The sequence below is a fragment of the Ambystoma mexicanum genome, chromosome 7p (genome assembly GCF_040938575.1).
Source record: "Ambystoma mexicanum isolate Mex_15411 chromosome 7p, UKY_AmexF1_1, whole genome shotgun sequence".
NCBI classification, from domain to species: Eukaryota; Metazoa; Chordata; class Amphibia; order Caudata; family Ambystomatidae; genus Ambystoma; species Ambystoma mexicanum.
In genome coordinates this window covers 522767277-522783265 of record NC_090939.1, presented here as the reverse complement: position 1 = coordinate 522783265, position 15989 = coordinate 522767277, and the positions used below count along the sequence as shown (strand labels likewise).

Here is a 15989-nt window from a genome sequence, read left to right as displayed (position 1 = left end):
TTATTTATTTATGTTTGCATTTATTGCAGCACACAAAACCCTTGGGTATCTAGGAACTAGTTACACTGAGGAATGGGGAGGGAAGAAAGGGGGCTATTACTCACAAATAAACTGTCGTTCCACACCAACCTATTGGTTCCCCTAGATTCAGACAGAAGAGAGTGGGGGGACTGAGCTTCCTGGTCCGATGACCAGCGATCTACCAAGAACTGCAGCGCCCTTCCCCAAAACCTCAGATCTTAACAATAGTATTGGGTTTTTTGTAAACACCTTAATACTTTACTGTTTGCCCACGTTGCCCTATCTACAGGGCCCCCTCACTCTCTTACTCCCATGCCCCTGAAAAAACCATTACTGTCGTGGTGTCCGGCAGAATTACTGATGTATTACAATTTAGCGGTAGTGCGCACACACCACTGGCAGTAACGCTAATTCTGTTTGGCAGAATTTGCGCTTGCGCTAATTCCGCCCAATGTTGGTGGTAATTCCAGAAGCTGTAATTCCGTGGGGGGCTAATTTCGCTATTGGAATTAGCTCCAACTCCTGATTCTGCAATATGGTTAAAAGTGGAGGTAATTCTGTTGCGCCACTTTTACTGTGTAACGTTGAAATCATGATGTCGTCTGGTCTGAGTCGAAGCAGAGGTTGCTTTAGACGTGCTCTCCAGTGTCTACAGCCAATGCACACTTTACTTCTCCACCCCATTACGTTTTCTTCCTTCCATGTTCAGCCCTAACACTGGTCTTCATTTCATGCCTGGGTGTGTAGCTGCCATACATTGGACTAAACTGCAGAGGTTTTTCAGTCTTCTTTCTATTTTTCTACTTTTCCATCTGCTCCAGCTCCAACAGAGGTTCAATTTTCCTCCCACTTGCTACTCTTCTCTTGCTTTTCTGCAGTCACACGCTCTGCAATACCCCTTCGCTCAGCATGAGAAGAAAGAAAACATAGCCTAGTGAATTAATGTGGCCAACCACAGGTTTCAAAGCTAAAGGTACCAACTCAAATGTACGTCTCTTTAAAATAAATAAAATTAGTACATTTTAGTTAGATGATGTTGTGCGCTTAGAAGTAACACACGTGTTAATTATACACAATGAAGACAGAGCCAGGCAAAAGATATAGCATCTTATTTATTCCTAATTCATCAATCTTCTGCCCCCACTACCTTTCCATTTCCTTACATCACCTCCCTTTTACCCGGCTTGCCCCTTGTCATGGCTACAGAAAGAGGACACTTCAGATAAACATAACATAAGCTTTCATAGATGTGAGTATTTTGGTTATTCCTGTTAGATAGTATATCCAGTATTAATATTGTAATGACCTGTGAAATCAACATTTAATGCGATTTAGCGAGTGTTCCAGCTGATGGTTTTTGCCAGGCTCTCTGCCCTATGAAGATCGTAGAAGGACAACTTCTGCCATGTTTATACTTTATATAAGAGTCTTTGTTATGTTATCAGTGAAGCGCCACTCCCTCCAGCTGTCTATATTTCATACACATAGCAAACTGTGTGACGATTTTTCAGAGCGACTTGCTCAAGGCACACAGTCCCTGTGTAACTTGTACCAAATAGATACAACTTACAATCAAAATGCACATTGTGCATGTCTGTTGGTTAGCTGGTGTGCATTTTATAAAGGAGACTCTTGAGAATTGTTGGAGCGGTCCTAAGGTTCTCATAAGCAGTTAATTCCATCAGGTGTGAAGAGGTCTCTCTGAGCAGAGTGGGCTGATGAAAGAGATACTGGGCCTCATTAAGGGTCCAGCGATTACCCTGCCGGTGATTCCCGTGCCTGACTTCCTGGTGCCACTGGGAGATTACAACCCCGGCAGACCGGAAAGTCAGGTGCCGGTAAAATGTAAGTTCCCATAGAGTCCCACAGGACTGTCTGGGAGTGGGGGTCATGGAAGCACCAGCACCATTGCTAACGGTGCCGGTGCTTCCGTGACCGGTCTGCCTACCATAGCCACTGTGCCTGTGCAGAGCAGACCTGTCGGGCATGGCAGATCTGGTAGGCAGACCTGTAATATACCGGTCTGGAAACAATGGTGCCGGTAAGCTTACCGGCACCCTAGTTTCGAGACCGGCAGGGTCATAATGAGGCCCGCTGATTTAGCCCTTCCGGGATGGAACTTCCTTCGTTGTTTGAGCACCTCGTGGATTCTGAGATGCCATCCACAGCTTCCAGGGAAGTCTCAAATGATTATTTGATAATCCTTTATTTTTTATTTAAAGTGTTTGGGGGTTTATTGCAAGGCCCATATGGTTAGCTTCAGTATAATTCTATATGCCTTTAATTTATTTACCAATATTTCAGCGTTTTAGAATCCCATACAGACATTATTTGAGGAGGATATAATGTGGCATTTGATCATATAAAAAAATGATCATATATTATGAACAGCTTATTTTTTTGTGTCATACAGATCTGCACATGTCTGACTTTCTCCTGCATTATGAATCCTATTATTCAAATATAACGACAGAGATATACACGATTGCACATCAGATAATGGATCGATAATGGATCATTCAGGCAGACTTCCACACAAGATGTGTGTGTGGGTGTGTGAGTGTTGTTGCTGTGTGTGGGGGCATAGGAGGTGGGCACCAGCCATAGTACCTGCTTTTGGATTTAGAAGCCATTTTGAAAGTAACTTTCTCCTTCTGGTTTTAATTCACATCCCCCTGACTTCAGCTCTATTTTACATCTCTCTGCACCACCAGATTTATGTTCCATCTGACGTCATTCTTCAGTATAAGGGAGAGCTAACCATCAGTTTACGCTATCTTCCCCCGGAGAAGAACCTCACCCTACCATTGGATCAGCATCAAGGTAAACTGTCCTGTGATGATAGTATGTGGTACATGCATGTGTAACTTGCAGCTGACAACTCAGCTGATGGGTCTTCAATAGCTCTGAAAAGTTGTATGATCCCAGATGCGGGCTGTCTGGCCCATCTGTGACCCCTATTCCACACGATAGGGCAGACATCAGAAGCCAAATTCCGGCAGCATATTTTGGCTAATGTACAGCGATTGATCGATAGTTTGATAGTTTGCTCTCCATTTCCGTGCCACACACATCTGCCTGTTTTTGTTTTGCACAGGCTATGTATTGTGCATTTATGTATTGTAGAATCTTGTAATTTCAAAAGGAAAAGAACACATCGTAGAAGAGATGCCTGTGCAAAGCTGGGCCTGTGCAATGTATGAAGTGTCAAACAAAGCTGCTTAATATTAATGTGGCAGACCCTATCCCGACACATAACATCCTCAGCTTTGGGAATTTATTCTAATCACTATAGAATACTGCTTATTTGCTCTATTTTTTATTATTTTGAATAGAGGTACAGTTGTACTCATCACTCTGTGTTTTTGCTTTCTGATTTAATCAAGCATCCCAGTGATAAATAACTGTTTTTTTGTCAATATTGAAAATTGTTTTACGTCTTTTTTGTTTGTGTATTCTTTTTGATGTACTAATTCTCATTTTTTTGATTGTTTGAAAGTTTCCATACTCAATTTACAAATGGAAGATCTACATTTATGTTTTTGATTGTATATGTCCTTCCAAGTTGGATTTTATTATATGTACCATTTTTTGATATTAAGTTTTAACATCAATCTTTCCGAATATCTGTTTATTGTCAAGGAGTGTTTCAGTACACATATTTGCATGCAAAATTGATAACCATTTAGGTTATGTGGGTCCAGACCGGGTGAACATTTCTAATTCATTTATACTTCACACTGGCTAACGCCGAGCATATCAGTACCTTTGTTTTGTTGAGATTATAGATTCTGCCCCCTACTGGTATGTTAACCCCCGGGGCAGACCACTGTGGCCACGGAGTGGCCCCCATTCTGTATATATAATATTAATGTGTCACAATTTAACAACCAAATAAGTTAGTAACAACCAAAAATGTTGATGTAATCCACCTCCAGTCCTTTTAAATGCACCACATTTTTCATGAGTCAAAAAAAAAATCCTAAACCAGATTAATTCACAAACAATTAGTTTAGTCAAAAAACTTGTACCAAAATACTTTTTTATCCAAATAATGCATTAAATTATAGTTTTTAGGGAGGAAGTAAAGTGGAATGAGAGCCTCCTGCAGACATCCGTGAGTAACCTGTAAACGGTAGGCCACTGTTTGAATCATGGCTGGAACTCAGTCTTTTGTGCTTATAAGATTAATAACAATAGTGCCATGCATTAGGAAAATAGTAACGCTTATCATTTAAGTTCCCAGAGGCAATTCTGTTTTGTCAGTACTAGAACAAGGGTCAATGATAATACAATAGCAGAAATCAGATATTGGTAAATTGAGGGATTTTAATTCAGCAATACACTTAATGCCACATGGCAAATGCTTGCCCACTGTTCCTGCTTTCTTACACAGTGGTGCCTTGCTTGCCGCTGATTACTCCATTAAAGTGGTGTTCTATTGTGTATTTCAGTGAAAAAGAGCTTTAAGAAGTCACTGAAGAAGGGGAGTACTCCATTGCCGAGTGGAGGGGTACTCGAAGTACTTATCAAGGAGGCCAAAAACTTGACAGCTGTGAAGTCAGGGGGGACTTCAGACACATTTGTCAAAGGGTAAGATGCTATCCTTCAACAGCAAAGTAGAAAGTACACTTGATTCAGAGGTATGTGACTTACATTTTGAAGCACCATTTTCCCAGTGACCTATGTGGCTGCTCCCCAGATATTCTGTACAATACGGCACTGGTATTACTCCTGTTCTGTTAAAGAACACAAGGGGGTTTCCACTCCCTGCTCTGAAGGCAAGAGAGATCACACCGTTTTAAACTTGCCCCATACATCTGTTTTCTGCCTGCTTCCATTTCCTGCAGGGATGAATCACACTTTTGATGTTAATCAATTGATTGCCATTTAATTGAGTAATAATAATACCTGTTATTACATCACTTAGAAGTATAAAGAATATGGCATGAAGCCGTATATGCAAATGTGGTATTTGTTGTATTACCATTATTAAAGTAGGCATATGTACATGCCTTCCTGAGGGATTTTCTGAGTATGCAGTTCTTCAAAATAAGATCATACATGAGAATTAATTGGTGGATTCATAGTTTTGGAGTAGGTGGCACATAAGCAGGTTGGCTGTGTTGATTAGCACAAAAGTGTAAGAGGTAGGCACCCATTGTGTAGGATATTGTTTTTTCTAAGTCCCTTAAGCAGATCCCTTTTATATCCTATCCATATTCTGTCATCTTTCACTAAGGATTGTATGTTGTGACCTACTTTTTCCAAAGACTGAGACCTTGTGGTGGTGGTGGCATTGTATGGCTAGTTTCAGGTATATCCTTGTGTCATTATTAGTGTGGTGGGTTCAGAGCACTGCTAAGCAATGGAATCATTGTGGCCTGAACTCACTTCCGTTTGATATTCCCTTTTCAGGAGCTGATCAGCTTTCAGGCTTCCACCACTTCTCGGAGCAATTACTGTCTGTTCCCTATTGAAATTAAAAATCTAGCTGCAGATACAAGGCGTGCCTTTTGACCTAAATGCCATGAATCTGGGCTTGATGCCTCAAAGTACTCCTTTGATGGCTTCAGTTTCCATGAACACTGCAGGAAAAAGGGAATGGGTCAATCTGTCCAAGGTAGCATCCCACCTTTTCATGCATTGACTGTCAATATTTTGAGCATTAGCCTATGTGGTGAACACGGTCCACTTCTCCCAACCCCTAATTACATTTTTAGAACACAAGCCTTTAGCTTGACACAGTTATAGATCTGCCGAGGATGATTTACAGTCAGTACATCCAGTATGTCAGGGATCCAAGTGTACATTTTCCAGATACCACCAGTGGTGTTTTCCTGGACTGCCGGAATGCAGGCCCTCCATCCCCTAAATTTGTTTGTATTATTTCCCGTTTCCATTCCCCTAAATTTTCCCATATTATATTAGTTATCAGCTGATACAGTAATCATTTAATTCTCTATGGTGCACAGTCCTTTTCCTCCTCATCTGAGCCACCTCACTTTCCAGCTTGGTGAATTTTTGTATTTGCTTAGTTTTTACACACCTTTTACATCATGCTTACAGTAACAGGGTCGAGGCAAGAGGTGTGGAGAATCATTGGGAGCAAAACCGAAAGTTGATGCCTGGAAGGTTTTGAATAAACCAAAACCACGGGCACAGCTCTGGGCAACCGTCCACACCATAGTTTTTCAGCTTGCCAAGCCATTACAGAAGGGGAAAGGGAGGACCGCTCAGAGACAACATACTTGCCTTGCAAACAGAACACTGTCATGCAATGATCGTTTGATCCCCAGTCCAGTGCTTTAAAGTTGGAGTAATGTGGAATGAAGCACTATATGAATCACTAATAATAATAATATTCTTAATTATATCTGAAGTGATGAGTTCCCAACCTGTATTTCTCTTTGAGCATTTCATTTTGTACAGTTGTGCTTTGTTCATATGTTATTTCTTAACTTTGCAACCTGTGCCTAAGTATACAATCTATTAATGCCCAAAGCTAAAATAGCTTGGATATCCGAAATCTTTGTCCATTCTTAATTCAGAATCTGTCGTTATGCACCGACTCTTCCCACCGCATTGGATCTGACCTACACTTTGTTGCTCAGCTAGGCCTGCTATGCTGTTTAACTTCACTCCTGTATGCAATTGTGCTGGAGGTATTTTGACTGTTAAACTGTCCGTGGTAGCCCTTATAGGTACTTAGTACACGTGCTCACATAGGTCTGTAATACATCTCCAGGTGGACAGTCAGGTATACCTGGCGTCCGAGTCCCATATTCCAGCAGGTTTGGGGCAGAGTCCCTCTCCTTCACATGGTATGACCCTCATTTTGACAGAGGCTGCAGAGTGTCATACTACTAGGAGTCCTACATCTAGGGTCCAACATCCTCCTGATTGATCGGCAACCTCCTCTTATCCCCACCGTACACATGTTGCATTGGTTCTCAAGAACAGGACTGTCTTTCAAGCTCATATCTGATGCTTATTGAACCCGCCTCAGTCTTCCGCAGGATCCCACCCTCCAATCCTCATCCTTTCAATGCCACACATGGGCCCCAACAGTACTGTATTAGCTAAGCATCCAACTGCTATGTTCCCTACCCCAAGCGGTGGTTGGCAGTGTACTTGACGCCAGCTTAATGTCCCCCTTTCCCCACTCCTCTAGCCTCCCATCCCATCTTGATGATATGCATGTTCCTCCCAACAAGAAACTCGTTGTGCCATCTCTCCCACTTCATACTTCAAAGCTTCACATTGACCATAATTAGAAAAGCTATTTAAACATATTCCAAAATGTAAGAATGCAATAATATTCTTAATTGTAATCACCATAACCACGAATTATGAGTTTCATTTAGCTTTCAACTACCAACACTTTACATTTTCTTTTTTTTTTAAACACATTTATTCAGAATTTACAGTAAACAAGAACAACCAGAAAACAAGTTGCACAAATATAGCTTAAACCCTCCAAAGTTTGAAACAACAAGAATTAATAAAATCCAACCCCAACAAGTACCAATGAAGTAATAAACAGATCTAACAAGTAGGGAAGGTAAGAAGAGAGGGAGCAAAAAAAAAGGGAACAAACCAACTCAACCAGGAGAAAATTATACATACTATAAGAATTCACAGTATATAAATATCAGCAATCATGATATATGTATCCTTTCATGAATATATCACACAAATAAGGAATAACAGGAAGAATTACTTATCTTAGCAGTAAACTTCTCCATAGGATACATGGTCGGCCAGGTCCAAGCTCAAGAAGGCCCCCCAGATTCTTCAAAAGAGTGACTCATTTTGCATTGAATAAATCACCCTTTCAATGTTGCAAGTGCTATAAATTTCTTTCAACCAAATGTTCATTGTCAGAAAGCTTGTTGTTTTCCAGTTATGCAAAATCTGTTTTTTCACCATCGAGGTGCCTCTTAAAGTCGAGGATATCTGATGGTGGTTAAATCCTCAAACCAGGTAGTTTCCCCCAGGATTAATGTTTCAAAATCATAATGAGGATTTTCTTTTAGCACTCTGTTCATCACTCCGGCAATGCCACTCCAAAAGCCTCTCACCTTATGGCACTCGCAGAACATGTGTTCCATTGTACCAGGAACATGACCACATCCCCAACAAATGTCCGACGTAGCTAATCCCTACTTGACCATACGGACTGGCATCCAAAACACTCTATTTAGGATCATGACTTGACGTGCCCTCTCCCCTATGTTCAAAGCCATTCTTTTGATGTTTCCACAAAGTTCTATCCATCTTTCTTGCATCATTACATCCTTCATGCACGCAGACCAAGCATCTTGGATCTTTGTATTTCCTTCAGAGAATCCACTTAACAGATTGTACATCTTAGAGGACATAAGAGCGTTGCCGTCAATTTTCTTAATGGTGATCAATAACCCTGATCTGTCTAATGTTGGCAAGTTCACTGCTCTTTTCAATTTCCTGTACTCCCCATACGTGCAGTCTACCAAGTTTCATTCAAATTTTAGCTCTCAAAATGTTTTCCATCTCGCACCCTCAAATAGGTCTTCAATTTTCTTGATACCAGCAGTGAACCAGCTAGCCCAGAATAAGACTCTATTGTCTATCCTAGTTACTGGGTTAATCCAAATTGAGGAAGTGTTGGTCCTACCATTGTTCAGTTCCGTTACAACCTCATAAGCCCTGCAGGTGGACCTCAGAAAATCTGTTAGGGCAGAACGATCCTCACGGTCAGTAGTGTTGGCAGAAAGGATTGCTCAAGTGTCCAATGTAACTGCCCCATTTGCCTCTGCGGTTTCCCATTCATCCTCCTCCCCAGCTATAAATGGCATAAAATGTCACAGCGTGAATGCTTCGTGATATCTTTCAAAGTTTGGAATGTTCAAACCTCCTCTATCACACTGCAGTTGCAATTTCCACAGTTTCAGTCTTGGAGTCTTTTTATTCCATAGGAAGGACTGGAGAATGCTATCTAACTTCCGCCATGCAGTTTTCTTCACTGGGGGGGACCTTACTAAGAACATAGGTTAATTTGGGTGTAAGCATCATCTTTATAGTGTTTACTTTGTCTCCAATTGACAGATTGAGTGGTTCCCATCGGTCAATTTCTGATAACATTTTTTGTATTGTCAGATCTATATTCAGATTCATCATTTTCCCCCATATTCTTAGTGATCCATATGCCCAAGTATTTCATCTTTAATAGACATCACCTGAAGCCAAAGTCCTAATTAATACACTGTTTGTTGAGTGTGTTCAGGGTAGAGCCTCTGATTTGGACCAATTAACCTAATAGTCCAACACAGGCCAAATTCGCCAATCAACCTTATCAATTCCGAGACTGATAACATGAGATCTTGGACAACCATTATCAGGTGATCGGCATATAGGCAGAGCTTTTGACAGACCCCATTGTAGTTGGTTCCAACTAGCTTTTCCTTCGTTCTAATCATTTCCGCCAGAGGTTCCATCGAAATCTCGAAGAGTAGAGGGGACAAAGGGCAACCTTGACACATCCCACGCTGCAGCTCAAATTTCCCGGATATTTTCCCATTTGTATTAATCTCTGCAGTGGGATTTTTATAGAGCACCCTGATCCAACTAAGGAATTCAGAACCAAAACACATCCTCGCCATTATACTGACCTCACTCGATCGAAAGCCTTTTCAGCATCGATGGACAAGGCCACAGAGTCTAATTTCAATTGTAGGCATTTTTCCAAGGTAAGCAACAACTTCCTTGTGTTCGAAGCTGAAACTCTACCCTTAATGAAGCCAGCCTGATTGGGATGAATTAACCTTGGAAGGATCTTCTCCAGTCTGTTGGCCAAGATTTTAGATAATACTTTGCTGTCTGAACTGAATAAGATGATAGGTCTATAGCTTCCTGGATATAGATCTGGTCGGTCTTGTTTAAGCAAAAGAGATATTGTTGTGTGTCTTAGCATAGGTGGCAACAATCCCTTTGATTTACTGTTCACAAACATATCTCTCACAAGAATCGGAACATGTTCTGGCATTGCACGGTAGAACTCTGTTGGAAGCCCAGCTGGCCCTAGACATTTCCCCAAACTCAAGCTCCAGACTGCTTTCCTGACCTCTTCTAGAGATGTTTCTGAATCCAAGAATTCTTTCTCTGCCTCTGTCATGTGTTTATTTCGCAAACTTTTGAAGAACTGGTCCATACTAACTGTATGCACCATAGAGGATTCACTGTACCAATCCATTTAAAATTGTTTAAAAATCTTGTTTATTTCATTCGGATCCCTGGTCACACCTTGATCAGTTTTAATAGCACCTATTGTTCTATTTGCTTCTCTCACTCTTAACCTGTGAGCCAATAATGTCCCACACTTCTCTCCCCCTTCATAGTATCTGCACTTCGATCAGAAGAGTGCAAACTCCGCCTTTTCACTGAGAATTTTGTTTCGATCATACTACAATTTCATCAGTTTCACAGAGTTCCCTTTATCAGAACAGCCCATTAATTCCTTCTCCAGATTCTTTATTGAGATGTTAAGTTCTTTCACATACTCATCTTTTTTTCTTTCAAATACCAGACACTTTCATAGCCACACCACGCATCACACTTTTAAAAGCCTTCCGGACAGTATCAATCCTAACTTCACCATTTAAATTAGTTCTAATGTAGTCCTCTGCCTCATCGACTAGGATATTCTTTAAATCATCCTCCTTTAAAATCATGGTATTTAACCTCCAAATTCTTGTGTTGCCCGATGAATAACTGAGTGAAAATTCTAGATTAATGGGTGCATGGTCAGAGATAACGATACCCTCAATTTCACTGCTCGTGATATTTTGTGTCACTGCCCCTGATGTCAATATGTTGTCAATACAAGAATAAACATTATGTGCACCCGACTGAAAAGTATATTCCCTCCCTATAGGATGCTCTAATCTCCAAACATCCGTCAAACCAAAATCTTGCATTAATAACTGCAAGGCCCCTCTGTCCTTCTTCCTACCATCCTGAACCATCTGACTGTTTCTATCCAAGACAGGGTCAACCACCAGATTAAAGTCTCCTCCCACTAACAAGTTCCTCCCACCTGTATCCAACAAGCAATGGCCCAATCCACAGAAAAATTGACCACTATCAAAATTGGCAGCATAGATATTACATATTTATACTCTAATTCTTGGACCTGGAATGTGACTGTCAACCAACGACCCTCTTTATCAACTTTAGAGCCAACAATACTACCCTGGAAGTTCTTTCTAATCAGAGTTGACACTCCTCTCGAACTTCAGGAATGCGTGGAATGAAACTTATGTCCCCCCACCCTTTCTTGAATTTAGTGGTCTCTACATCTGTCAAATGAGTCTCTTGTAGAAGTATAATATCTGCTTTCAGATGTCTTAAGTGCAACATTACTTTTTTCCTTTTAATATGGTTGTTTAAACCATTCATGTTCCAAGATACAATTCACATAGAATCTTTAACATGAATACCCAAACCTGCCATAATCATTAGAAGGTCCCCGGTTGGGCCAAAACGAAATACTGAAGTAGAAAAAAATAAAAAAACAAAAAGGACACAATGGACAAGACAATTGGGAAAATAATGTTAAGTAAACGTAACTTAAAAAACATACTATGACACAAAGCTGAACCGAGAATAGGAACAAGTGATTAACTGTGTTCACCTTCACCTGAACGCGCTTGCGTCTCCCTAAAATCCTTAAATCGGTGAGTTTAAATACTTAGGGGCCGATTCATGGAACAAACGTGCGCCGAAAATCTACGCGCAAGCAGGCGCAAGCAGGCGCAAGCGGAAAAAAAGAGGCGCACGCGCACGCGTGCGATTCATGGAAGTCCCTGCGCGTGTCTTCCTCGGGATGTGCGCCAAACCCGTGCATGGCGCACACGTCACTGCAACATCCCGAAAGACGTGCGCGACGCGCACAGTGAAAGCGCACAACCTCTGCGCATACACTAGAAAGTGGGCGGAACACGGGGCGTAACGCGCGGAATGGGGAACAACTTGCGAAAACAAGGGGGTAACTGGGGATGTACTGCAGGGAAGCAGAGGGAACGCCCACACGCACCCGAACCACACGTATTCATGGAACCGAATAGGGCAAAGCCACGCACAGCGAAAGACACGCACAAGCCGATACACGTCCACCACAAGAAGGCAGGCGGTAGCGTCCCTGCGCATTACAAACGTGGCAACATACAGCAATTGTGCGAGCGGGGCACGTGTATTTCGGGGTTGCGCGGGAAGTCACACACGCGATTGAGCGGGGTACGTGTATTCCGGGGGTTCGCGGGAAGTCACACACGCGACCTGGCCTGGGGGAGCGGGCTACGTGTATTACAGGGGTTCGCGTGAACTTTTACACGCGATCGGGCCTGGGGGAGCGGGCTACGTGTATTACAGGGGTTCGCGTGAACTTTTTCACGCGATCGGGCCTGGGGGAGCGGGCTACGTGTATTACAGGGGTTCGCGTGAACTTTTTCACGCGATCGGGCCTGGGGGAGCGGGCTACGTGTATTACAGGGGTTCGCGTGAACTTTTTCACGCGATCGGGCCTGGGGGAGCGGGCTACGTGTATTACAGGGGTTCGCGTGAACTTTGTCACGCGATCGGGCCTGGGGGAGCGTGCTAAGTGTATTTCAGGGGTGCGCGGGAAGTTCCACACGCGAATAGCCTGGGCGCGTGTATTTCAGGGGTGCGCGGGAAGTTTTACACGCGAATAGCCTGGGCGCGTGTATTTCAGGGGTGCGCGGGAAGTTTTACACGCGAATAGCCTGGGTGCGTGTATTTCAGGGGTGCGCGGGAATTTTCTCACGCGATTTCAGCAGGGTACGTGTATTTCAGGGGTGCGCGGGAAGTTTTACATGCGAATAGCCTGGGCGCGTGTATTTCAGGGGTGCGCGGGAATTTTCTCACGCGATCGGGCCTGGGGGAGCGGGGTACCACTCACCGTCTGCCTTGCGTGTAGTAGAACGCGTAGCCAACACCCGCTGTGAAGTAATAGCGTGTGAACCCCAACGGATGGAAAACACACGCACCGCACGAAAAGCACGTACAGAACATAAAGGCACGCGGGATCTCCAAGCCCTGCCAGGGCAACGCCCGTGCGCAAAACGTCACAGACGCACTTACGCTGTAAGGGCCTTTGGTCCAATGAAATCGCGTACGCGTGCTGACGCGCTTACGCGCTAAGGGCCTTTCCTCGAATTACACGCTGACGTGCAGATCTTTCACGTGCCAAATCACTCCGTATCAAGCTGGCCACGCGAAAACACACGGAAGACCACGCTCCTGCCCAGAAGGCCGAATTACTGCCCCCCAGTGCCCCGAGCAGCCTCCCACGTGCCATCTGCTGCTGCCTGCCTGCCTGCCTGCCTGCTGCCACCGTGCCCTGCCATTTGGTGCCTGCACATCAGCCATCTGCAGGGGTCCAGTTGCTGTGTCCACCCCTGCTGGAACAGTAGACTCCCGACTGGGATACCATCGCTCCACAGCCCAGCCCCAGGACCCAGTTGCCCACCCACGCCTGCCTCGGGGGTCGCCATGTCGGGGCAAGCACCATCTGAGACCAGTGGCGACCCCCAGCCAGAGAGGCAGAGGGCCACCAGCTTCAGTGAGTTGGTGTCCTGGTGGAGCATGTCCTGGGGCATTATGATGCCCTCTTCGGAAGACCACGCGCCAACAAGGAAGGACGGGAGAGGATCTGGGACGATGTAGTGGTTGCCATCAACGCGGAGGGGGTGGCAACCCGCGACATCAAGCACATCAAGAAGCGCTGGGAGGACTTGAGGGCCAGGACCCTCAATAAGGCCCGGCGCCTTGCGGAGGGGGGCCGGGCACGCCTGAGTGACCTCCAGATGAGGGTCCTGGAACGCGTAGACCCAGCGCTCCACGCCCAGATCCTTCGGAGGCAGACCCATCTGGAGTTGGCCGGTAAGTGGCCAAGCATTACTGTGTGAGACAGGGCATGTTGCAGTGTGCTGGTTGTCTGATACCTGCCTGTATGTGTGACATAGGCCATGTACGTATGTGTGTGTGCAGGGACATCATGGTCAGGCATGTGAGTACAGTGATGTGTGAACCACATGGTTGGTGCATGTGTTCTATTGCAACATGGGGGGCTCTGTGCGGAATGGACACATGGGAGCATGGCAGTCTCTGTTCCTGGACATGGGTGGGGGTGAGGGATGGGTGCTGGTCCCATGTACACGTATGGTGTCCATGTGTGTGTGTCTGACCTGCGTGTCTGTGACTTGTAACTGCCATGGATGCATGACACATGTCTGTGACAATGTTCAGATTCACTGATGCAGCCTAGTCATCCTTGTATCCACTGCGTCTGTGGTGTACGAGGCCAGATGGATGGAACTACGGTGAGGTGTGTGCATGTGATGGCAAGACCCATGATGCATGTGAGTTTAAAACCAACATTGTATGAATCATGAGTCCCTTGGTCATGTATGCCAATGTCCATGGCATGCGCCATGGCTGTTACTGTATGTGTTTTGCCTGCACTGACCCTTGTGTTGTGGAGGGACACGATGGAAGTGATGTATGACAGTGCCACTCATCTGCTGTTGCTTCCTGTCTAGGGGACCATTGTACAGTACCCTGATGCTTGTGTTCTATGTCTCCCTCTACACAGTGGCAAGTGAAGAAGAGGGCGGAGAAGGCGCTGTGGAGCAGAGCGGCGGGGATGCCGCCACGGCTGCAGCGGAAGGGGTGGGTGAGCCCCCACAGGGGCTTGCACCGGCGGAAGACGGCGTGGAGACATCCAGGTTGGTGGTTTCCACAGAGGGGGAGGAGGCCGCTACTGAGCCACACATGGGGCCTGGTGGGGGCATCCCCGCTGGTGCAAGTGGTGCAGTCCAGGGCCAGGGGCAGGAGGCAGCACAGGTCGCCGTGGAGGTGCCTGTGCATGTCACTGTCCCTGACACTGTGACTGCACCACCATGCACCAGCAGGGATGCCCCATCCCAGGCCCGTCCGCAGGTAGGGGAGATGTCCATGTCATCTGACACTCCTCTACCTGCGGACGAGGGGACCCCTGGCCGTGTGGAGAGGGTCCTGATTGGTGTCGCGTTGCGCACGGCTGGCACTCGTGATGAGGTGCATGCTTCCCGGGAGGAGCATGCACATCATCACGAAGAGCACCGTGCGTACGTGAACCATTTGGGAGCCGCCATGGTCGGGGGTTTCCTACATGTGTGTGGCCTTCTGGCGACCCTCTCCTCCTCTGTGGAGGCTATGCGCCAGTCGTGCTCCATGCCGTCTTCCGGCCCAGATGCCACCAGGGCCCCCTGTGGACCTGCCCCGACCAACGCAGCCAGCTCGGTGGGGACCCCATCCCTGCCACAGTCGGGAGTCGAAGGTCCAGCAGGGGTGGACACACCAGCAACTGTCCCCCTGCAGATGGAGGATGTGCCGGCATCATCTGGCAGGGCACGTGCACGACGGCATCGGTGGATTCCATCAGCCTGGATGCCGTCGTGCTGGCAGAGGCAGTGGCGTCGGAGGCAGCAGCAGGCTCGACGTGGGAGGCATCATGGCTCGGGGCCATCAAGATCAGAGGGGCAGGCATCGGCCGGAGGGCAGGAGAACCCTGGGATGGCAGTGTCTTCCGTGTGGGAGCAGTTGGTCCAGCGGATAGGTGCGGAGCGGCAGCGGGCGGAAGAGGAGCGGCTCACCATGGTCAGGGCGGAGTTCTCCATGCGTCGGGCGTTGAGGCGGGCTGAGTGCCTCGAGGAAGCTCGCAGGGAGTTTGAGGTGGACACGGGGTTGTCCCTGCGAGACCTCGGGGCCAGGACAGAGTCCCGCCTCCGGGACATCGACATGGAGTTCGATGATGCCCTGGCCGGCAACATCACAGAGTGAGCCGCAGGACTTGCCCGCTGCCATTGTATATAGTTCTTTAGTTAGTTAGTGTTAGGTTTCCTTTATTTTTTAAGTTTTTTTTGGAC

The 15989-nt window shown here is 45.8% G+C and overlaps 1 protein-coding gene across 6 annotated transcripts in view; it reads left to right on the top strand.

Annotated features, from left to right (window-relative positions):
* The window catches only part of SYTL5 (synaptotagmin like 5), an 885600-nt gene that overhangs the window by 847485 nt on the left and 22126 nt on the right, over positions 1 to 15989 (top strand). For all 6 annotated transcript variants that reach the window (XM_069636554.1, XM_069636560.1, XM_069636555.1 and 3 more), the window contains 2 exons: positions 2736 to 2844; positions 4476 to 4614. In XM_069636554.1, the coding sequence (XP_069492655.1) occupies positions 2736 to 2844; positions 4476 to 4614 (248 nt within the window). The remainder of the gene's footprint in view (positions 1 to 2735; positions 2845 to 4475; positions 4615 to 15989) is intronic.